The sequence below is a fragment of the Monodelphis domestica genome, chromosome 5, assembly GCF_027887165.1.
Source record: "Monodelphis domestica isolate mMonDom1 chromosome 5, mMonDom1.pri, whole genome shotgun sequence".
Classification (NCBI taxonomy): Eukaryota; Metazoa; Chordata; class Mammalia; order Didelphimorphia; family Didelphidae; genus Monodelphis; species Monodelphis domestica.
The window spans coordinates 11,440,687-11,464,461 of record NC_077231.1 but is presented as its reverse complement, the minus strand read 5'-3'; the positions used below and the strand labels follow the sequence as shown (position 1 = coordinate 11,464,461).

General features: G+C 45.2%; 1 protein-coding gene across 7 annotated transcripts in view; it reads left to right on the top strand.

Annotated features, from left to right (window-relative positions):
- TBC1D22A (TBC1 domain family member 22A) overlaps window positions 1–23,775 on the top strand; it is a 387,661-nt gene that overhangs the window by 313,183 nt on the left and 50,703 nt on the right. For all 7 annotated transcript variants that reach the window (XM_056797602.1, XM_016425535.2, XM_007502511.2 and 4 more), the window contains exon 12: window positions 12,705–12,800. In XM_056797602.1, the coding sequence (XP_056653580.1) occupies window positions 12,705–12,800 (96 nt within the window). The remainder of the gene's footprint in view (window positions 1–12,704; window positions 12,801–23,775) is intronic.

Below are 23,775 nucleotides of genomic sequence, written 5' to 3'. Positions count from 1 at the left end.
TGCAGGTTTCTGGGTTAAGAGAACATTGCTTTTGTTTATCAGAAGCTATGATCTTTAAGCCTATGTGGTCAAGCTTGGTCTCTAGAGGGTACTGGAAACTCTTAAGTTATTAGCTGGCATGATGTCATTCCTTGCTTCAAAGAAAAAAGAATCAGGACCCTCATCGGGATCCTTTTCCTTTTAATTTGTTGGGGACGTCCTTGGCCAAATTAAAAAACGGAACAGTTTATCAGTTTGGACAGGGAGTGCAAATCCCTCCAAGCCGACTTCCTGACTAGACAGTGATATATGGCCGTATCCAGTTGCTGAGTCATCAGAGACTGATTTAATGCTTCCAGTTGGGGAGTGAGGGGAGAGGGGGAGCGATGTAGGTGCCAGGCAGGGACCCATTTGGAGATTATCTAATTCAGGAAGTTTTCTTAGAGCTGGTGGAAGAAGGAAGAGAAAGAATATCTGATTTCTACTCCCAAGAAGATAGGTGCTTGCCTCCCCAGGTGCTGGGATGGGCGCCTGGTCCTGAGGGATCCCTGCCTGCTTCAGTTTTCTGTCTCTAGGCCTTTGCTAAAATGTTGAAATTGAGATAGTTGTTTAGGCTGCATTCTGAACACTTTTTGTGCACGTTTTCATGTTTACCCAGCCGGAGGGGAGGGCATTGAAGGGGCAGGTGCCAGCTAAAGCAATCTTCCCTCCTGCCTTTGTTTCCTTTCCAAAGGCTTGGGCTGGCCATTGGACCCTCTTTGGAGATTTATTTTGTAACTCTGAATTGCATGAATGCCCCAGTCTCTTGGGAGGGCCATTTCTTTTGCTAATTAATTGAATATTTGAGGCAATTGTGTAGAATTCAAAGGACTTGAGAATGGACCATTGAATGCAGTCTAAAGATGCTTTTCAGAAAGAAAAAGGAAATGGGGGGGCAGGCTTTGGGGCTCCCTAATTATTTCTTTGTGTAGGAATGCTACCCTTTGAACAGGCTTTCTTAATACTTCAGGTTTCCTTGGGGTTTTGAAAGCAGGGCCAGAAGGGCCCGGTGAGCCCTGCTGGGTTCTGTGGTGGGAAAGGTTCAGGGTCTGGACTCCAAGGCTCTGGGGGCAGATCTCTGCTGTGCTCCTTTCTGGACCTGTGGTTTGTGAGCACAGCCCAGGCCTCTCTTGAGAGAGAGGGGATTGTGCTGGATGACTGAGCTCCCTTCTAGCTCCAGACCTAGGATTCTATTGGGTAAATGCTCTGGAACAGATTCTAGCACCTGAACCAACCTCTAGGACCTCTGAGCTGAGCTTCAGGAGTCTTTGTACAGATTTGGAGTAGACCCTGCTAGGTTTCCATTTGAAGCCACATCAGTCTTACAGGACCTGGCAGAGTCTGGCCTTTTTGATGGAGCCTGGTAGAACTCAGCTAAATTATCTAGAAAAATAAAGTCAAGGTTCATGTAGAGATCACTGATGTTTCCCTGGCCTTGTCCAGGGGCTGGGGGCCCTCTTTTAGAAGGTGGTCCCCTGGATGCCTGGGTGGTGGCAGAGGAGAAGGGAGTAGAGGACTGCCAAGAGCATGAGATGGGCAGAGGCCAGAGACCTGGCCACACATGGATCTTCATTTAAGACAGTAGTTAGCTCAGAGGTGGGAGATCCTGGGTTCAGATACAGCCTCTGATTCATCCTAGCCATGTGAGCCTGGATAAGTCACTTAATCCTACTTGCCTAGCCATTACCACTCTTCTGCCTTAGAACTGATCTACCTTATCAATTATAAGACAGAAGATAAAGCTTTAAAAAAGAACAACTAAGTAGTCTTTTTATACACCCCCCACCCCTCACCAAGTAGGATAGTGAATAGAATGCCAGGGCCCGGAGTCAGGAATACTGGAGTTCAAATGTGGCTTTAGATACTTACTAGCTATGCAACCCTGGGCAAGTCACTTAATCCTGTTAGCCTCCATTCCTCATCTATAAAATGAGCTGGAGAAGGCATGGCAAGCCAGCATCTTTGCCAACAAAACCCCTATTGAGGTCCCGAAGATTTGTATATGACTGAAATGGTTGAGTAACACCACCAGCCCTCCCACTGCTATAGTTGTGTGCTTCATCTGGGGCAGGAGCAGGTTTCCAACTGAATACAGTCTTTTTTGTAGTCAGTGAATCTTCTTTACCTCAGAGCAGCTCTGGGCAAGTGTCCGAAGACCACCTTTGTGGAGTGCCACATTCTGTTTGCCAGACTCCGATCCCTGGAGTGAAGAGGAAACCCCTGGGGTTTCTAATCTCCTAATCAGTGGTCAGCTGCCTGACTTAGGCAGTTCCATAATTAGTCTTGGCACTCTCAGCCACTCTTCTCTCTTTCCCTCTCTCGATGACCACTAAAGGAGTGTCAACAGCTTTCTGAGAAGACCCCAGAATAGTATAACATGCAACAGCTCAGTATCTGGGGCTGCCTGCACAGAGCCCCATTGGTGCCCTGGAGCAAGGAGGAGGCTGAGGTATGGGCCTCAGTCAGACTGGATCAGGCTCCATTCACTGCTTTAAGTAGAGAAGCCTCCGGGAGAGAATAGGGCTTCAAGTTGGCCCCACTGGGGGGAGTCTAGCCCTGCTGAGGGAGATGTCTCAGAAAGCTTCATTCACCCCAGCCAGGGTGGCCAGAGGTCTTGCGTTTCCTCTCTTGGTCAGCAGGCCCATTGGAATCCTGCCTCATCTTCAGTGGCCCACCTGAGTCTCTCTCTACTCTCAGCTCTCTCTCCTGGTGGAATGGGAAGTGGCAAGATGGCGTACATTTCTCTACAAATGATATGCATACACAGTTGGACTCATGTTCTGAGATTATAAGTGTGCCCAAGACAGATCTTTGCCAGGGCTGATCTGAAGATGAAAGAAGGTTAATTTACTTATTAATGGGAGAATGGTGATGCAGCTGAAGGTGTGCAAGGTGCTCTGCCCAGATTGGGTCATTCATTTTCTCATCAGCACCCATGGGAAGGGGCCCTTAGCATCCCCGGTTCATACAGCTCACACCTTCCAGACCTGAGGGTCACCTGTGACATTGGACCTTGCTCTTGTTACTCAGAACATTATTGCTGATATTTTTAGAGGGAGCATGGGAATTAAAAGAGCTTATTGTTTAAAAAAAAACAAACATAGGGCAGGTCCAAATTGCTTACCATCTATGGGAAGTGGGGGGAGGGAGGGAGGGAGACAGTTTGGATCTAATAATTTCAGAAAATGCATGTTGAAAACTGTTGTATGGAATTGGGAAAATAAAATATATATTAAAAAACCCCAAATCCATGATGTGTGCTTGCCCTTGGGGAGAGATCAGATTGGTAAGTAATAATTGCTAGTGACTCATTCTTTAGTTAATGTGATGGGGTATATACACAGACCCTCTGTCTTTTTTTGATACTTCTTATTGGATAATGCACAATTCCTCCACTAAAAGGTTGTCATGATAGTGATCACATTCCCCAGCTGTGTGGCCAGGAGGCCCATTTCTCTGTGGAGATCTGGCCTAAACATAAAGCAGAAGCAAAGAAAGGCATCATCTCTGATTTAATATCAGGTCAAAACTCTTGATCTCAACCCATTCTTCTTTCCTTACTCATTCTGCTTAATGGATGGTCTCTTGTCTTCATTTCCCATCACCTTTGGAGATTTCTGTTGTATTTTTCCAAGAGGATGAGGAACAGTTGATGCCAGTTGGTTCATGCAGGGAAGGGGGAATGCCCATATTCTGAGGCTGGCCAAGTAGTTTATGCCTGTGGCTGGTAGCCAGTGTTAGCCAGAGAATTCCTGAGAGGCTGCCCATTGGTTTATTCCCCCTGGTGCTCTTTTGCCAGTACATACATGGTTTTTTCTCTGGGCAGAGGGAACTTAGGGAAGATTAATTTGTTAAACTAATAGAAGCCTCAAGAGAAACTTAGCTTCTTGTATTATACTCTTGGGATCCACTGTTCCATCATCCTATTTTTTCTTCAGACCAGGCTCTGAGAAGCTATCATCCCTCTCTGGACCAGAGGTCATGTAGTGGGGTGGAAGGAGAGCCATCTCCAGAGTCAGGAGGGCCTGGGATGAAGTCTGGCCTCTGACCCATCCTGGACAAACCACTTAGCTTGTGGACTCAACAAAGGGACTCCTCAAGAGTTTCTGAAACTTCTGCAACTCCAAATCTAGTCTTATCGCTTAAATGCACTATGCATTGGTAAATTGTCACTGACTTCACTGACTCATACAGGAGGAAAGTGACTTGTCCATCCCCTAGCCAGTGTGTGTCTGAGGGACAAACAGGTCAAGCCATCTGGGAATGGCTGACTTTGGATGCAGTGAGCTCTTCCTTACTAGAGGACTTCAAGCAGGTTCTCGAGGGGATGGCATAGAGGGGCTTCTAGTTTGGACAGGATAGCCAGGACCTTTATTCTGTGGTCAGTGGGTTTATAATCACTCACTCCTGAAGGCCCCATCTCAGACCATCTATACCTTTAGTCATGGCTCTTCTGTAGTACCGTCCAGCCTTCCCACATTGAGTCATGTCCTATGACCCTATGCCAAAGGCCAACCTTCTAAATAAGGCAGTGTCAGAGGTGATGCCAGGGGGGCCAACCTGGAGAGGATGAGGTATTATCATTAAAAAAGGAGAGGTTGCTCTCTGGGCCTAGAACTTCTCTAATTGATCATTTGGTGAATTGTGGCAAAGAAAAGCCATGGTCTCCCAGGCTTGGGTTTACAGGTTCACCTTTTTAAATGGTCCAGTTATCAAATGCCATGGTGCTCAGTTAGCCCATTAGTTAATGTGGTTCGAAGGATGTACCGGATGACGTATGATCACATTCAGACCCATCTTTGTCTCCATTGTCTGGGTATGATCACATTCCAACATTAGCATAACGATCACCACAGCCATTTGGAAATGTGTCTCTGAGTGTGGCCCTGTCAGAGCTGTCGGGAAATGGGCCTTCCAGGCTGCTTTCTTTTTTTAATTAGTGATTAAGACAAGTTGATAGTGAAATGATCTGACATCACATTTGTTGAAGCATTCCCTTCTTTTGTTTTCCACATCAGAACCAAATCCATCAACTATCAGAGTTTCTGAGATGTGTTTATTGGAGCCTTAGAGCCAGGGCAGTGGAAGGCACAATGGCGCGTGTAGACCCTTTTCTTCCTCTTCTTTGGTTGTTTACCACCTCCCTCACTCCTTAAGGGCAGGGACTGAGTCCCCCCAACCCCCTCTTTTTCTATCTCTGGAGTCCAACACAAGGAAGGCCTGCATGTAGTTCACACTTAATTATTTCTTGACTGAGCTGAGAAGAAGAACCATGTTACTAACTCTTCTTTTTAAAAATACTTATGAAGCACCTACATGTGCCAGGCATTGTGCTAAGTGCTGGGGTTACAAATAGGAAAGAGCCCAGTGCTTGCCCTCAAGAAGCTCACAGGCTAATGGGAGTATGTACAAGGGGAGGTGACCAGTCCAGAGGTAGTGAGAGGCCAAGAGTGGTAGCCTGAGAGCCCTCTCTAACTGGAGACTTTGAGAGTTCTTTGCTCTGTCCACTAGTCTGTCTGCTGTTCATCCCCTTCTGTCTGCCAATGGTCTCCCTCCCCCAAAGTTCTTTTGTTTTATTGGATGTATTCACCTCAAGAAAGCATAGTGGCTTAAGGAACAGAGAGTTGACTGTGGAGTCAGGCTGACCTGGGTTCCATTTCCATTCTTATACCCACTGTCCTTAGGATGCTGAGCACATTCCTTTGTTGTACTTCTCTGCATTTCTTCCTGGGACCTCTATTCTAAAACCCTAGGTCTAGGTACCAAAATGGTACATAATCTAAATGGAATTGACTGCCAGCTCCTTGTGGCTTCTTCACATGTCTTTGCATCCTCAGGGCCCAGCACCTAGTAGGCATTTCATGGAAGCTTGTCAATTGAGCAAGGACAGACCACATCTGGTCTCCATGATATCTGTCCTCCTAAAAGTCACCATTAGAATCACTCCCAGCTGCCCCCTGTGAAGCAGGACTATGAGAAGGATTATCTCCTATTCAATGGAGGCATCTGAGCCTTGAAGATAGAAGGGGCATGCCTACTTTCACAGAACCAAGCATCCAAGACGGGTTTGAACCTTGCCTTCACAGACTCTTTTCTCTCTGGCTGCACCAAGGTGTTTCATGTTGCTGATGCCAGAGATCTGCCTTTCTTATGGGGGGAACACCCAGAAATACAAATTCTAGAATATTCCTGCAGCAAAACAGAAAGAAAATGGGGTTTAGAGTAAGAAACTCTGAATTCAAATTGAGACTCTGCTTTTTCCTGCCTGTGTAGTAATAGGGCAAGGCCCATCTTCTCTCTGGCCCGAGTTTCCTCTGTAGAATGAAAAGGTTGACCAGGTTGCTCAAAAGGCCAGCTCTGAAGCCAGTGAGGTCAGAAGTGTCTGTAGAACATTCTTGTGGAAGTGACCTCATAAGCATCTGGCATCTGGTCCCACCTTTGTAGGGACAGGAGTATCCTCTCTCCTATCTCTGACAGGCAAGAAGCCTTTGTGTCTTTGCTTGGAGACTTCCCCTCCCCAAGGCAGGAAGTGCTTTGGTATGTCTTGAAGATTCCAGGCTGCTGGATTCCTAACTAGATTTTAAATGATCCAGTTTGGAGAGCAAGCTCAGGCACCTGTTCTTTAAGGATATTCTGTTCCCTTTAAAGGAGAGGAGGAAAGAGCCAGGTCTTGCCTGGAGCTGTAACCAAAGTCACTTCCCCTTTATCATTTGCTTTTTTGTAAATGGTAGAAATCAAAGGAATCCTCAGCAGGTAAGCCAGTAGTGATGAGCACTAAGAAATAACAAATGTCTGCAAATAAATGTTAGTTGTTCAGGCATTTCAGTTCTACCTAACTCTTGGTGACCCCATTCAGGATTTTTTTTGGCAGAGACACTGGAGTGGTTTGCCACTCATTTGACATATGAGGAAACTGAGGCAAATTGGGATTAAGTGACTTGTCCAGGGTCACACAGCTAATAAGTGCTGAGACTGAATTCCTGACTCCTGGCCCACCTGGTACGGATAAAGGTAAAAAAAAAAATAATAAAAGGCTTGATCTGAATTTAAAGCCCAACAATAACTTACTTTTCAGTAATATGATGGGGGGAAGAGCTGAAAGGGTGCACACATGCCATCAGGTCAGCTGGACAACATACTGGCCAGCCACAGAATCTCAGGTTGCCCCAGCATGTCAGCTGTCAGGTCGAGAGAGGGGGTGATTTCATCCTCCTCCTTTCTCAGGTCATATCTCCAGGGAGCCCAAGGCCAGATGTCACATTGGAATTTAAAGTATCATCATTGTCTTGACCCTTCTTAGTTCACACTTCTGCCAAGAGATTATGTTTGCCTCCATTAGCCTTTCTGAACTCTCCTGGGAAACTGTTACTTGGTAGTAGGGTCCATACATTACAGTTGTTTGTCTTTGGAGACTGGCAGTGAGGAAGCCACCTGGGGATAGGTGTGTGAATGCAAGTGTGGAATCATTGAATTGTGCATATTGCCTGGGTTTAGAGAGCCTGGTTAGAATTGTGAAGTAAAAAGCCAGGAAAGTAGGCTGGGGAAAGATTGAGAAGAGCCTTCATTGACAGTCTGAGGAAGTTATAATTAGGGAGGAAAGAGAAAGGAAGGAAGGACTTGTTATATGCCTATAATGTGCCGGGAACTGTGCCAAGTGCTTTACAAATATTATCTCATTTGATCTTTATTACCACCTTGGAGAATAGGTGTTATTATAATTTCCATTTTATAGTTGAGGAAACAGGCAGGCAGAGACTGGTCCAGGGTCACACAGCTAGAAGTATCTGAGACTGGGTTTGAACTCAGATCTTTCTGCTCCCAAGTTCAGGACTCTCCTGAAGCATTGTGGATCTGCTGAAGCTTTTTAGGATGGTAATGGACTTCCCATTGCCCATTGCCGACTGCCCACCAAATGGTGGCAGCCAGATCTCATCTAAGTTAGCCTGGGTTGAAGGTTTCAGAGATGGCAGAGGTTTCAGTGACTAATCTAGTTAAACCCTCCCATTTCACAGATGGGTCCAGAGAGTAAATTGTCTTTCCCAAAGTCAGGCAGGCATAGATTGCACAGGAACAACCTGAACTGTGCTCTGCTTAAAGCCTCAAGAGCCCTGTGACTAAGTATGGCTCTCCGGAGTCCATTTATCTAGCCCCAATTGGCCCATTCCTAGGCCCTCTCTCCCTCCCGGCTCAGTTCCTTTCACTGTAAAGGCAAAAGCTCTTCCAGCTTTGATGCTGAGAAACAGTCACATTCTCCTTCCTTCCGCAGGATGTACCAGCTAGGGATATTTATTGTCCAGGTTAAACATCATTAAGGGAGAGGCCCATTTTCTGTTGTTGATATGAAATTTTATTTATTAAATAGCTATCTTAATATAATTTACCAAGTCATTGAAGACAGATATTCCACTTAAGGCCACAAAACTCAATTTCCCCCCCACATTGTATCCTAAATAGAGGGAAACTCCTAGCATCCATCTTGTGAGAGGCCTTCTCTAGCTTCTGAGAAATGCACCGTTAGGCCTTCTCTGGTAGAAGCTGGAATAAGGTGGCCAAAAGGGAAGAGCCTTAGCCAGAAGAGGGAAGGGAGCTTCTAAGCTACCCAGGAGCCCAAGCCTTTTACTTTCTTTTTCAAGTTTTATTAATGTGCTTGGTTTTAACTACCAGAGACTTTAGGGATCACTCCTACTTCCTCCTGAGGGGTCTCTCATTACAAAATAAAATAGACAAGGAAAATTAGTAATGATCCAGGCCCCTCTTTTGAAAGGGCTTGTGATGTTTCACATTTGTAGTAATACTTACCCCTGGTCCCTTTCCCAGCTACCTCTTTATTTTTACAAAAGTGAACAGAAACCTATTTTCTCTCCTTCCCATCCTCCACCCCATTGCTGGGGGGAGAGGGGGTAAAGATGAACAATTTATTATTTACAAATGTGCCTAGTTCAGCAAAAGGGATTCTCTTATGGCTTTTTATCCCTCCTTGGGCACCCTGAGCCCTGACTCATCCATTGCCTCTCCAGTGGGGCTGCCCTTCTTGGGAGTCTGTGGACTTTGTCTGTCTGTGTCTTTGTGTGCATGGGGTTTTTCTGTACAGTCAATGCTGTTGTCATTCTCCTGGTTCTGCCCGGCTCATTCTCTGTGAATTGACAAAAGTCCTGTACCTTTTTATGGATGTACCAGTATCACTGGTTCTCCTGGTCCTTCCCAGTTTCCTCTGCATTGGCCCCCCTTACCTCTTGGAACTTAACTGTTCCACCCAAAGGGAGCTAAAAGACTGTCTGCCCTTTGATTTAGTCATAGCATGGCTGGGTTTATACCTCAAAGAAATAATAAGGAAAAAGAATATTCATAGCTGCGCTCTTTGTGGTGGCCCAAAATTGGAAAATGAGGGGATGCCCTTCATTGGGGAACAGCTGAACACATTGTGGTATCTGTTGGTGATGGAATACTATTGTGCTCAAAGGAATAATGAACTGGAAGGATTCCATGTGAACTGGAACAACCTCCAGGAATGGATGCAGAGTGAAAGGAGCAGAACCAGAACATGGTACACAGAGACTGATACATTGTGGCACATTTGAATAATGGACTTCTCCATTAGTGGCAATGCAGTGACCCTGAACAACTCGGAGGAATCTACAAGAATCTATCCACATTCAGAGGAAACACTGTGGGAGTAGAAACACCGAAGAAAAACAACTGCTTGATCACATGGGTCCAGGGGATATGGTTGGGGATGTAGACTCTAAATGATCATCCTAGTGCAAACACCAACAACATGGAAATGGGTTCTGATCAAGGACACAAGTAAAACCCAGAAGTAGCACATCGGCTATGGGAAGGAGTGGGGGGAGGGAAGGGAGGGAAAGAATATGATCTTGTAACCAAGGAATAATGTTCTAAATTGATTAAATAAAATTTTCAAAAAATAAAAATAAAAAAAAGTGGAAAAAAGAAACCCTAGCTAATTGTTTCCCTTTTAATCTTTGCTTTCTTTGATACGGTTATGCAAAAAATACTTTGAATTTTAAGTAATCAAAGTTTTCTCTTCTCTGATCTCAGATTTATTCCTTATTTGTCTGGCAACATTTCTCCAACCTGTCTGATGGATAATTTTTTTCCAGGTTTCTCTAATTGTTTATGATGTGAACTTTTATTTCCAAGTCCGATATTCATTTAGTTGGAACTTGTCTTTGTGGTCTTGGTCTAAATTAAAACCTTTTTCTAACATCCCTTCCTGACTGGGCCGGGACCATCCTCTGGGCATCACACAGTTCTGCCAACTCTACCCTGTACTTTGTGTTTGGGTGTCTAGGTGGGGCCATAATGGATGTATTGCTAGGCCTAAAGTCAGGAAAACTCATCTTCCTGAATTCAAATCTGCCCTGAGACATTTAACACATCTGTGTCACTCTGGGCTAGTTACTTAACCTTGTTTGTCTCAATTTCAACCTTTGTAAAATGAGCTGGAGAAGGAAATGGCAAACCACTCTGGTGTCTTTGCCAAGAAAACCCAGATGAGGTCACAAAGAGTGGAACACAACTGAAAAATGACTGAGCAACAATGTACTTACCACAATTAAAATGATTTAGCAGCATTATCCCCACTCTTGCTAGTTTTCAATCTTTCTCGGTCTACTAGTTCTTTCCCTAAAGCCCAGAAACATACCCCAGGCTCTACCATCTTTAAAACAAGAAACCAGCCCTCTGTCATAGACCCTACTCTTGCCCCCCAAGCTGGGACCCCATATCTCTCTTTTGTAGCTCAACTTAAAAAGCCATCTACACTTGCTGCCTCTACTCCTTTTCATTTTACTCACTTCTCAAGCCTTTGCTTGCAGTCTGGTTAAAAGGTTAGGTTAAAATCTCACCATTTACTGAAGCTGCTCTCTTCAAAATTCCTGAGGATTTCTTAATTGCCAAAACTGAGCACTCTTTCAGTCCTCCTTTGTGATCCTCTGTAGCATCTTACTCTGTTGATCATTCTGGCCCTCCTGGATACTCTCCTTTCTTAGAAGTTTTGTGGCTTCTCTCTCTTGGTTCCCTTCCTGCCTGCTCACCAATTCCTTCTCAGTTTATGTTGTTGGCTCACTGTCCATGGTATAGCCTTTGTTTCTAGGATGGGCTCCCAAAGCCCTATCTTAGGACCCTTCCATTTCTCCCTTTTTTCTCTCTGGGGAGCTCTTGTAGGCCACTTGCAGATTTACAGAACCACATCTATTTGTATCTCTTCAGCTGCCTTTTGGGCATTTTGACCTCATCTCAAATTGAATACCACTACCACCTACTGCCCTGGTCCTCCCTTTTCTGAATATCCCCCACTCTCCTTGGAGCCCCCTTCCTCCCTGACTACCTGGTTCCTGCCTCACCCTACCTATCCAGATTGTCCTTTCAGAACGTTTCTGATGTATGTTCCCTTCTCCATTTCCAAGCCATTGTCCTCCTTGTGGCCTCCCCTGGGCTCCTTGCCACAGTGGCTCCCCACAACCAGACCATCTTCCACTCACCTCCCAGAGGAACTGATCAGGCTCTGGTCTGACACATCAGCCCCCTCCTGATGTCCTTATGTCTTCTTCCCTGGCTATGTGTGCTAGATAAGTATCATCTCCTTTCTCCTCTCATGCTTATTAGCACAGTGCCTTGCATTCAGTAGGTGGATAAGAAGTGTTTGTTCATTGAACCAGGATTCAGGGCCTCTAACTGAGCCCTTCCTGCTACCCCCTCAGGCATGGAGGGATTGGTGCTTTCTATCCCAGTAGAGTCACAAGTTACTGCAGACAGTGGAGAAAATCCTGGGTTTGAAGTCTGGTCACCTACGATCTTAGCTGCTTACCCCTGTGAGATCTTGGGAAAATCCCTTTTTTTTAGGCCTCAATTTCCTCCTCAGTAAATTGAGAACTTTGGATGTGATGGCCCTGAGGTTCCTTCTAGCTCCATACCCACAAGCCGTGGCTCTTTGAGGCAATAACCCCCCATTTCTGTATTGTTCGCCTCCTACCCCTGTGTGGAGGCAGCACAGGCTTTCTTTTTACCATCCCCAACTTACCAGTGAGGAAACAGGCCCAATAGGTATTAGGCTGGTGCCCAACATTGTGTGTAGCCAGACTTCTATGCCCAGATGCCTTGATCCTTTCTAGCCACCTGTTCTACTGACTTACCCCCTAGATGGGGCATTCAGACCCTTCTCTGGCCAGCCTGTGAAAGCCTTGATCTTCAGCTTTCTCCTGGCTTGGTGTGACAATGTGAGACATTCACACAGGCCTTACCCCATCTCTGGGCTTTGCAGTGCTTTGAGCTGCTTATGTTGAGTTGAGGCACCCCATCGTATCCCAGATCACTTTGTGAGGGAGAAGGTCATTCCCATTTTGCTGACGGAGGAAACTGAGATCAAGGGGCTGAAACTGGGACTTCTGATGACCAGCTCAGAGCTGGGGAGCTGTCTCTTCCTCACCCCCATGACCTCTGGCATTACCTCGTGTGTCCATAGGTATCTGCACTTACAGAGGAAATTGTCTGATGTCTTTGAGATACAAGAGTTTTAAAACTGTGACAAAAAGGAAATCAGAGGCTGAGAGGGGGCCTGGGTCAGGCCTTGTGATTCCCCTAGGTCCTGAGCCCGGGCGAGTCCAGGAGTGCTGAGGGTGGTATGTGCAGCTCATTCACAGTCTGTTTCTTGGTGTGTTTTTCAGTCTGAACCTGAAGGTTTCTCTCACTTCCACTTGTACGTCTGTGCAGCTTTCCTTGTGAGATGGAGAAAAGAGATACTCGAAGAAAAAGATTTCCAAGTAAGTAAAAGCTTTCTCTCAACAAGCTCATGCTCAGTTTTCTGGGGGAGAGAAGAGAACGAAGTTGATTAGATTTTGTTTCCTTGTGTTGTTGGTGAAAGAGGCTTTGGAAGGGGCCCTTGTGGTTCTTCTGGGGAGTCGTTTAGAGCCCCTCTTCCCTCAGGGGTCTCCAAGTCTTGGGAGTTGAGCCCCTAGGAAAGCAGGAATGGTGGGGAGGGGAGGCCTGAGGAGGAAGCCATTCAGTTCAGAAGGGAGTGGGGAGAACTTGGGATGGCCTTGGAGGCCAAGGCTCCAGGGGAGGTACTCCTGGGGAGGCAGTGGTACCTGGGGCAGAGGGCCAGGGCAGGCTGAGGAGTACAGCTGAGCAGGATGGTTTGGAAGGAAGCATGAGCAGCATAGGATGGATTCAGAATCCACAGACTTATGATTTCATGGCACATTTTCTTTTTGAGTACTTCTGGGTGATTGGAACTGATTCTTCTGGTGCTTCAATTTGAGATTTGAAAAGTAAAACTTAAAAAGAAAAACACACAGAATTAAAGGTTCAGAGCGCTGGGTTCTAATCTTTATGCTTATGTTTATTTTACATTGTGGCCTTGGAATCATCCTGGCCTCCTCTCTATTGTGTCCTTGGTAAGGCAGGACTGATTGGCTAAATGGGGGTGTGGGGACACCTCCAGCTGCTGACAGACAAGGGTTGGACAGAGAGAGATTCAAATTCAGGATTCATTGAGTGAGGGAGCTCATGGGAAATGAAGAAACCAGAAGAGTTCAGTGAGATGAGTGTGAGATTGGACAGTTTTCCTGTCTCTGGTTCTTCATAGCTTCTGTATTTTGATGGTCATGTCTCTAGGCCCTCCCTCCCCTTGCTGCCCAGTTCTTGGCCTGGTCCCTGCTTCAGGGATCAACTTGTGCCCTGGGCAGCGTGTTTTCTCTCCATCTTTCACTAGCCATCTCCATTCAGCTCCCAAGGCTTGTTGCCTCATGCTCCTTGAGTGCAGCAGCCTCTCTCTCTGCAAACATTCCCTCCTTGCCACCTTCACCCCACTGTTACTTGGAGAGATATCTTGTGGAAGGTACAGAGTTTGATTTGTTTTGCTGGATCTCAAATGCAAAATTAGGGGATGTGGGATGAGGTTTTGGTAGAGAAGGAAGATCTTGGTCTGATATAACAGAAAACATCCTGTGACTTAGATCTAGCCAGCCCTGGAATGAACCCCATGGGAGGAAGGGTTCCCCATTACTGGAAGACTTCAATCCATCTGACCCTTTGCTAGAGAGGGCATAAAGGAAACACCTCTCAGTCCGGGCTCACTTGGACACTTTGAGAAGCCCCTTCCAACCCTGTGGTTGTCTCTGTGGTCTTCCCATTCTGAAGCCACTGATGTTCTGTCCAATCCAGCATACTTTCCCCATAGCTCCCATTGGCTCTTGGGGCGCCTTTCTTTAAGAGAACCACAGCAGAAATAAGTGGTAATAACACAAAGTGGCTTCTAGCAAGGAGGGCAGAGATTAAATTAAAAGCCTGCTCTCTTTGCTCCCAATCCCACTGTCTTCCTACTGTTTGGAACCAGGAGCAGTGGGTATCAGCCCTACCTTTCCCTACCCTTTTTCATTCTAGGGGACAGTGTGAATGATGCAGGTTGAGTAGGCATGGATGGATTGGGGTCAGGCCTGGGCCCAGGGCATGAAAAGGTCACCTCCTGTGGTTAGCTTACAGTGTCACCTTTAAAACAGACAAGGATCAAATTAGGTTCTCTGAAGACTGTTGTAGCTCAAGGCCCTTTGACCTAAAATGCCCTGTCCTCCAATCGTGCTCTTTTCACTGGAATGACTGGATAGCTGTCCTTCCCCATCTGGTGAACTTGACTTTTGCCAACCAAGGATCAGGCTGGACCCAGATCTCTTTCACATTTCTTGTTTGCCCCATGTTCTGGTCTAATAGTTTGACCTGGGTCTTATGACCCAGGTTTAGTTACCGGGACCCAGGAGTCAAGACCAGACCTCTAGGCACACAATCAGCTCTGAATCTACTAGCTGGGAGAAAGATGGGAAGAGTACCTTGACCAGATCATGGATGCCCAGAGGAGGCCCCTTGTGGAGGGGATGTCATTTTGAGGAAATCAAGATGCTTGGAAAATATTATGAATGGTGTTACCACCACAAAGACAACTGAGAAAATATCCATGGTTCCTTTCAACTATGTCTGATGCAGGTGAGAGACAGGTACACCAGGCTTTCCCAAGTGGTAGTCTACCCAGCCATGCCTTTGCCATCATGGTTGGGCAAGTGGTGCTGATATATGCAGTGAGATTTGGGTCTTGTCCAATAATTAATGACTCAGGCAATCTCCATAGCAAGTGGAAGAAAGTTTCATTAAAAAGAGAGTGTGGCGATAGAGTGGCCCTGAGGGCTTTATCTTTCTTAGTTACTAAGGAAGGGGTCATTTGTTTGGGTAGTTGTTGCCTTGCCGTTCCCAGGATGTCACTTAACTCATAGTTCCTCTTGGTCTCTGTGACCTTCACCATATTTTACCTTGTTTCCACGGGCAGGGGTGGGGGGAGCAAACCATAATGCAAATGGGATGCTAAAGATACACCAAACACCCTGGAGTAACTTCAAGTTACTTTTGCCTGATTCTGTACAGATTCCAAATGAAGGAAAGTCCCTAATCCACCCTGCCTGTGTTGATTGGCCAGTTGTAGAACTTCCACTTACATCCTTATAGCAACCTGTCAGCATCCATTCACTACCCTGTCTGCATGGCAGCCCATGTCAGTGCCGAGAAGTCAAGACCCACTGTAATTATTACTTGTTATCTGCAAAAAAGTGCATTAGATTAGATTCTTTAGAACCAATGGCTGCCTTCACAGTTTTCCCCCAAAGAGGCATCTTCCAAAGATATGTTAGAATCACGTAGGAGCCTGTGAAAGGAAGAACACCAGGAGTGACTTTGTCCAGTGACCCAGATTGTGAGTCTCTGTCATGGAAGATGTCCAGCTAAGAGTCCCCTTTGAAGAGGGAGCCCTTGTAGACAATGACGTTCTCTAGAATTTCCCTATCTATAATGTTTTGATTACTTCAAGCCTCAGACATTACAGGGTCTCCTAAACAGAATTCTTAATCATTCAGGACTTCAACCTAAGAATCTATACAAGAAAAACTCAGTGGCTGCAGGATGTCTTTTGTATAGGTGATGATATGGGGTTAGATGGCCAGCCATTGATGATGCAGAGGGACATCTGCCTTGAACAGCTAGACAGTTAATTGGATCCTCATTGAACAAGAAAAGGAAAATGTGCCCCCAAAATTTTAGTGACCTAGGGTTTTCCCCCAGAAAAGGCTTTCTCTTTTTATTATCAGAATTTTCCTTGTGATATGTTATAGGACTCACAGACTGAAGAATTCAAGCTGTATGACACCCTGAGGGCACACAGTTAGTGAAAGGGGGTTCATCATCTGAGCAATGTATAGTTGCTGTTGGGAAGATGTGTAGTCAGAAAAGACTGTGAACTGGATTTGTGATGAGAGATGACAGTGAGAGATCTCAGGTGTCCTCAGAATGTCAGTAGAACTGGGGGAAGGCCTCCCTGTATGGCGGAGTAGCCTCTGGGGAGAGTTTATGGGAGGTCATGGATGAGGTGATATGAAAGTCCCCAGTTATGGCTGGAGTGAGTGCCCATAGATACAAGTTCACCAATCTGCCCAGGGGCAAGAATGGAGATGAGCAGGCTAAGGCTTAGGCCTGAGACATTCCTTACTCAAGATGTCCATGAGCAGGATTGAACTGGGGGCTTCTCTCTCCAAATCCATCCCTCTTTCCCCATCCTTGTCCAATGAAAATAGCTTCTATTTCTGTAACTGCTGAAAGCCTGTCCTCAATATAGCCCCAAAGGGTAGCGAGAAGTGTATGTATGATTATCTTCATTTTACAAATGAAGAAACTGAGGCTCAGGCATTTAGAGTCTTTTTTGTTATTGTTCATCCTTCATTTTCTTTCTTTTTTTTCCATTTTTTATTGTCATGCAAAACACACTTCCGTACTGGTCATTATTGTATTATTATTATTATTATTATTATTATTATTATTATTATTATTATTATTATTATTATTACATACATAACCACCACCACCCCAAAAAAAACAAAAAAAAACACTGCTGTGAAAGATGACTCCAACAATTCTTTCACTGGAGATGGATAGCATTCCCTATCATGTCTTTCAGGATTGTCCTAGATCAGTGATGGCAAACCTATGGCATGGGAGCCAAAGATGGCATACAGAGTGCTCTCTGTGGGCATGTGGCTGCTATCCTCCCCTCCCCATGCCTGAGGACATTTCTCCCATTACCTGCCCCCCTCTACCCAGCAGCCCAAAGTGAGCACTTCCTCTCCCTTACCTGTCTGGTATAAGGGTGGGGGGGGGCAGAGTATGCCCAGCACTTAGTGGGGGGAAGGGCATGGCATGTGGTCTCTGAGGGGTACAGGCTTGACACTCAGTATGGGGGGTGGGGCCCAGCACTCTGTCCCTAAAATGCTTGCCATTGCTGTCCTAGGATCATTGTATTGCTGAGAGTAGCCAAGTTTTCATAGATAATCTTCATCCACTATTGTTGTTATTGGGCATAAGGTTCTCCCAGTTCTGCATCAGTTCCCGCAGATCTTTCCAGCTTTTTCTGAAATCATCTTGCTTATCAGTTCTTATAGCACAATAGTATTCCATTACCAACATTTGTTCTGCCGTTCCTCAATGACGGACATTCTCTCAATTTCCAATTCTTTGCCACAACAAAAAGAGCTGCTATCAATATTTTTGTACGAGTTGGTCTTTTCCCCTTTTTTATTATCTCTTTGGGATATAGACCCAGTTTTACTATATAGACCCAGCATTACTAGATCAAAGAAAAAGCACAGTTCCAAATTGCCCCAGAATGGTTGGATCGTTCACAACTCCACCAAAAATGCATTAGTGTCCCAATTTTGCCACATTCCCACCAACATTTACCACATTCCTTTATAGACATTTAGAGTCTTACAGAAGATGTTTATAAGCTATGAAAACGAATTAATTCCATGCATTCAATAGTCAGTCACCAAACATTTATTGAAATGCTTCCTGTGGCCTAGGCTCAGTGCTAAACACTTCAGACAGTAAGATGGCAGAATCACAGGCCCTGCCTCAAAGGAGTTCACATTCTTTATAGGGGAACAGCAAATGATTATAAATATATCCATACATGCTATTTACAGTGTAGATGACAGGCAATCTTAGAAGGAAGAGCCTAGCTTGGAGATAAAAAGTACTTGTTCTGGGAAGCTACCTAGGAGCCATTCTGTCATAAAATAACAACTCTAAGAACTTTAGAGATCATCTCCTCTCACAACTTTATTTTATTAGGAAACTAAGGCCTAGGAGGAAAGCAGCTTGCCAGAGCTAATGAATATCAGAGGCTGAATTTGAATCTAGGGCTTGCTAATGGCATAAAACAAGCTGCTGCTCTCAGTAGCTCAGGCATTTCATACTCATTCCTTCTTTACCTGTGAGGGCTCTCCCTATTCATCCTCCCCTTTTCCTTTTCAAGAGATTTGGGCTTGGCTCAGGGCCCCCTTGGTTACATATCATGGACAAGTCACTTAAGCGAGCCTCAGACCTCCCCTCTCTCAGATGACTTAGCAGGGTATGCAGTGATATCCTCCCAGAATTGTGAGGAGGATGAGAGAAGGTCATAGGGGGTTCTCTGTCAGGTGTCCACTGTTAGTGTTATTGGATGCCAAGGGCCTAAGCTGGTTGTTGTAGGCCTGGCTCTTCCCTCCAAAGAACTGACAGGTATAGAGGGAAGGGAGCATGGTTGCTGAGAGCTAGGGTGTCAGGGATATTTTGAGGAGCTGGAGAAGCACCAGAGAGCCTTCTCTTTGGGGTGGGAAGGATCCAGGCAGGAGTTGGAAGTTGGGCACATGGGGGATACCATGAGGCAAGGCCCATAGGTCATGCAACACCAAAATGGGACCAGTTAAGTTTTGAAACAGTTCAGAGGTTCAGGTTAAGAACATAGGAATTCAGGGAGGGCATAAGCATGCCTGCCCCATTCCTCACTAGTGGCATGACCTTAGAGAAACCTCCAGGCCTTCTTTGGGCCTCATTTTATCCTTTGTGGAATGGAAAGGTTGGATAAAGAAGCTTTGGAGGCCCTTTCTACTTGCCTTGTGATTCTAGACAAACTCTTATTCCTTTAGGCAGGCATCACCCCATGATGGCAAGACATCAGGGAGACAGCTGTTTAGGGAGGGTTCAAGGTTGATGTTAATGTTTCTCTGTAAGGAGTCATACGATTTATGACCAGTTTGACAAATTCAGATACTAGAGAACATCCCTATTTATCAGCATGGCATGTTTTAACACATTTGGTTTAAAATTTAAAGAAGAAACAATTTCTTTCCTGTGTGACTAGAGACATGGCTGAATTATAATTAGAGGAGACAACTAGTGTTTGACCAACCCAAGTAGCCCCCTGTGTCTGAGGGAAGCCAATGGGGCACGAGAAAAGAGTGCTCAGGAGAAGTGGGGAGCCAAGGCAACTGAAAGAGACAGATCATAAGAGATTGGGTTTCAATAAGTGAATGGAAAAGGGGAGAGATGTGGAAATTAGGATATTGACTTTTTCTCCAAAGCTACAGAACAAAATTAATGCTTTGATACCAGATGGGGCTGGACTGAAATCATGTTATGAGTGCTCTAAATGGGCTGTGGAAAGTCGACCTGAACAGGGAGGGAAAGAACAGAAAAAAACAAATTATATCAAGAGAATAAGGCAGCAGCACATGGCACTTTTAGAGGTCACCTTTGGGAGCTGGGTGTTGATGTACCTGAGGTCAAAGCCTAGCCCCTTGGATTGAAGTCAGTGCTTATTAAGCATGAGGTGCCAGGGATGCAGAAATGAAAACAATATTATTTGTCCAGATAAGTATGAGACAACCTAAAGAGTTAGAGGAATAGAGGAGAGAATGAGGCAAACACCGCAGGGGAACTACTAGAAGGCTGGGGAGACCACTTTCATCTCTAGGACAACAGGGTAGCAGAGGTGACTCACGCCTAAGCTAAGCTTTGTTACGGAACATTCTGGTTCCTCTCCAAGTCACTCTGAGTGTATTTGGGCTTTACTTGTCTGCACACATGATCTTTCCTCTGAGAGAATGTAAGCTTCTCAAGAAGAGGGACTCTTTCTCCTTTGTTTTCGTACTCCCAGCATTTAACATAGTTTCTGGCACAAATGGGTTCAGGATGAAATGAAGAATGAATGAATGGATGGATGGATGGATGGATGGATGGGTAAATGGATGAGTGTGGAAATGGATGAATGAATGAATAGATGAATGGGTGGATGGCTGGATGGATGGGTAGATAGATGGATGGATAAATAGATGGGGTGGGTAGATGGATAAATGTATGAATAAACAGATTGGTGGAAGAGGACATGCATTCCAAGAATAAGTAATGATCTAGGCTGCTGCATGGAATTGAGAGGTAGCCAGTAAAGTTTGGGGAAGAGCCAGCTGGCCATTCTAAATGAAATGGAGAGGGTATGGAGTGGAGGGATTAGAAAAGGTCATTTGGGGCCAGACTAAGGAGAGCCTTAACTAACTGTAAGACAGAGTAATTTGTATTTTCTCATAGAGTCAATACGGAGCTGCCAAGAGTCATGATTAGGGTAGTGAATCCAGAAGGATGAATTTGAGAAGGGGCTTTAGCAGGACAGTCTAGTTGTCTACAGAAGAGGTGAATTATATGTTGGACACATGGGTGGAGGTGAGGGGTCCTTTTGGAAATGTTCCCTTCTTTTTTTTTAATTTTAATTTTAAAATATTTTTCCATGTTTCCATGATTTATTTTCTTTTCCTCTCCTCTTCCCTCCCCATTCCATAGCCAACAAACAATTTCACTGGGTTATACAAATTTTATCACTTGATACCTATTCCCATATTAACCATTTTTGTTATAGAGCCATCTTTTAGACCCCAAATCACATACCCATATATACATGCGATAAGTAATGTTTTCCATTTGCATTTCTACTCCCATAGTTCTTTCTCTTAAAGTGGTTAGCATTCTTTTCCATAAGTCCGTCAGGAGTGTCCTGGCTTGTATTGCTACTAGTAATAAAGTCCATTACATTGGATTGTTCCACAATATTTTCCTTTCTGTGTACAATGTTCTCCTTCCTTCTTTCTTCATGTCTTGAAGCAGTAGAGCAAGAAAGGACCTTCACAGACCATCTGGTCTAACTCCTTCACTTTACCTATTGGGACAGAAGTAGCTTGCCAAAAGTCACACAGCTGAGTGTCAGTGCTGAAATACAAACCCAGGGCTCCTAGTGATGTGTCACCGTGCTCTCATGAGATGAGAACTTCCCTCACAGATGGGCAGAAAAATTTCCAAGGTGTTCATTTTTTCTTCCCACAGTCCCTGATCAGTTAAGCAAAGATATATTAAATACAGGCTATGGCACCATCCTATGTCCTAGGGCTACAATGACAAAATGAAGCTGTCTCTCTCTTAAGGGAGCTGATGATCTGGGAAGGAGCAATTTTGGGGCAGCAGAAGGGAGCAAATTGAATCAAATGTCCAATCCAGAGGGTCATTGCCTCCCAAAGTTTCTCAGATAGAGCTAACTGGGTTTTAAGGTTCTTCCCAGTTCTGACAGTGTTCCACAACAATTTAGCAAGTATTGTGCCCACCAGACATTGCTAGGTACTAGAACATCTAAGTAAAACAAAAGAGGCCCTGCCCTCAGGATGCTTCCATTCTACTGTGTGTAGATAGTGCAGATAACAGAAATAAATGGTCTGAGGCTCACAGGCCCTAGGGCTGACAGGAGCCTCAAAGATTTTAGGGCTAGTTCATCCCCTCATCAACTCTGAAACTGGTGTGCTTGACCAGGGTCTCCAAGACAGTCATTAACTGAGGCAGAATTTGAATACTAGCTCTGACATCCCATGTCTTAATTCTCTGGGACTTCCTAGCCTTGATATTTCATGCCAAGTGTTCCCTTCTCACTCTTAAGGATTTGAAGGACAGGGCAGGAATGCCATAAATGCAGGAACCCATGACTGGCCTATTGAGGGGATGAAAAACCTGGGAAGTTTGGCCAGTCAGTGACAGAGCCTGCTGAGAGGGGCTGATAGCTCACTTTGGGTCCAAAGGAGAGCTGGGCAGTTGGAAGAGTGTCTCATTTTGTCTTTCCAAACTCTGGAGTCAAGCAGACTGGCTGGATTCCAGCAGTGCCCAAGGGGACACCATCCACATTCTCTGCTGAGATTTAAAACTTTTACTGGGTGTAAATATTCCCAGTAAATTACCTTGCAGTGGAGTCTTTCCTGAATAATGCCCTAGCTTCTTTAGAGAAAGGAGCCCAGTGGGAGGCATATGTATAGCTGCCCCTAAAGGACCCCCTCCTCCGTGAACATAGTGAGCATTTTACTAGGTAACCAAGAAAAACCAGTCCCATGGATGGTTGCTGCCCCCGGAGTGCTCAGGAATTGACAGAGCTTTCTCAATCACCCCACTTTGCACCTGAGAAACCTGATGCCTATAGAGAACTGTTGACCCTGAGTCACATGGCTACGAAAGGAAAGAAAGGTAGGAGCCCTTTCTTCCACTGGGAATGTCAGTCCCCAGAAGGAGGAGGAGGATTCTTGGCTGGTGTCCTTAGGCCCTGCCTGCCCACTTCCTGCCCATGTGCCCTGGGTATTAGCAGAGAGAGGCCAGGGAGAGGACACTGAGCATTGGGCTGAGTGTTAGACATGGGTTTGAATCTTTGCTCTTTTGTTTCCTTGAGCTCTTGAAATCCCATTCTCTTGCTTTTTATCATTTAGGCAACTTTTGTCTCTTCTGCATCAAGAGTTTGACCCTCTTTCAGTTCTTGGTGTTCTAGCTTCTGCTTAGTCCAAATGAGTGGGGCTGAGGAAGGACCCAAAACAGACTTGGGAAATGGAAGCTCCTTGTGGGCAGGGAATGTCTTTGTGTCTCTTTGTATCTCCAGTTCTTAGCAGTTTCTGGCATATAATAGGTATTTAATAAATATTGATTGACTAATGTGGGTATACTGAGTATCTGTGTTGCTTCAATGCCCAGATGTCCTACTCAGATCACCTAAGCAGTTATGTCCTAACCATGGTCTGAATGTGAGCCACACTTTGTCTTGGAATCCAACTTGGAGGTGTCTGTAGGACACCCAGTTCAAGATGTCTAAAAGGATGCTGCTGATATGAGTTCAGAGCTCAGAAAAGATCTGAGAGCTGGTTGTATAGATCTGGGATATGCAGACTTGTAAAGAGAGTGTTAACAGACTCCATGAGATCTATACAATGTTGAGAGAAATGGAAATAGGGTCTAGTCACAGCCTGGGTGCATGACACCTGCCCCCTATTAACGTTCATGGCATATAGAAGGTCAGCAAAGGAGGTGAAGAAGGAGAAGTCACACAGGAGAGAGGAGTGTCACAAAAATCCACTGAAGTGAGTATATCCTCTAGGAGAGAGGATGAGGATTGAGAAAAGGCCATTGGATTTGGCAATGAAGAGATCCATGGCACCTTTGAAGAGGGTGGTTTTAGTGGAATGATGAGGTCAGAAATGAATTTTCAGAGGAGAGGAAGTAGGTCGCCCTGAATCTAAACATTTTTCTCAAGGAGTTTAGTTAAGAAGGAGAGGAAGGATGTGGTCTGGGAGGGTCAAGTGGGTTTTTAAGGATGGGTGAGACATGGGTATGTTTGTAGACAGCAGAGAAAGAGAAGATAGAGAGGGAGAGTGTGAAGATCAGAGAGAAAACAGATTGACAGTGGGAGCAATCAGGCAGAGACATCAGAGGAGATGGCATCAAGGAGAAGGCCTGCCTCTGCATTGAGACTCATAGGACTCAAGGAGGCAACATTGTGGAGTAGCAGGAGAGCTCTCTCCCTGTCTTCCATGGCTTCCTTCT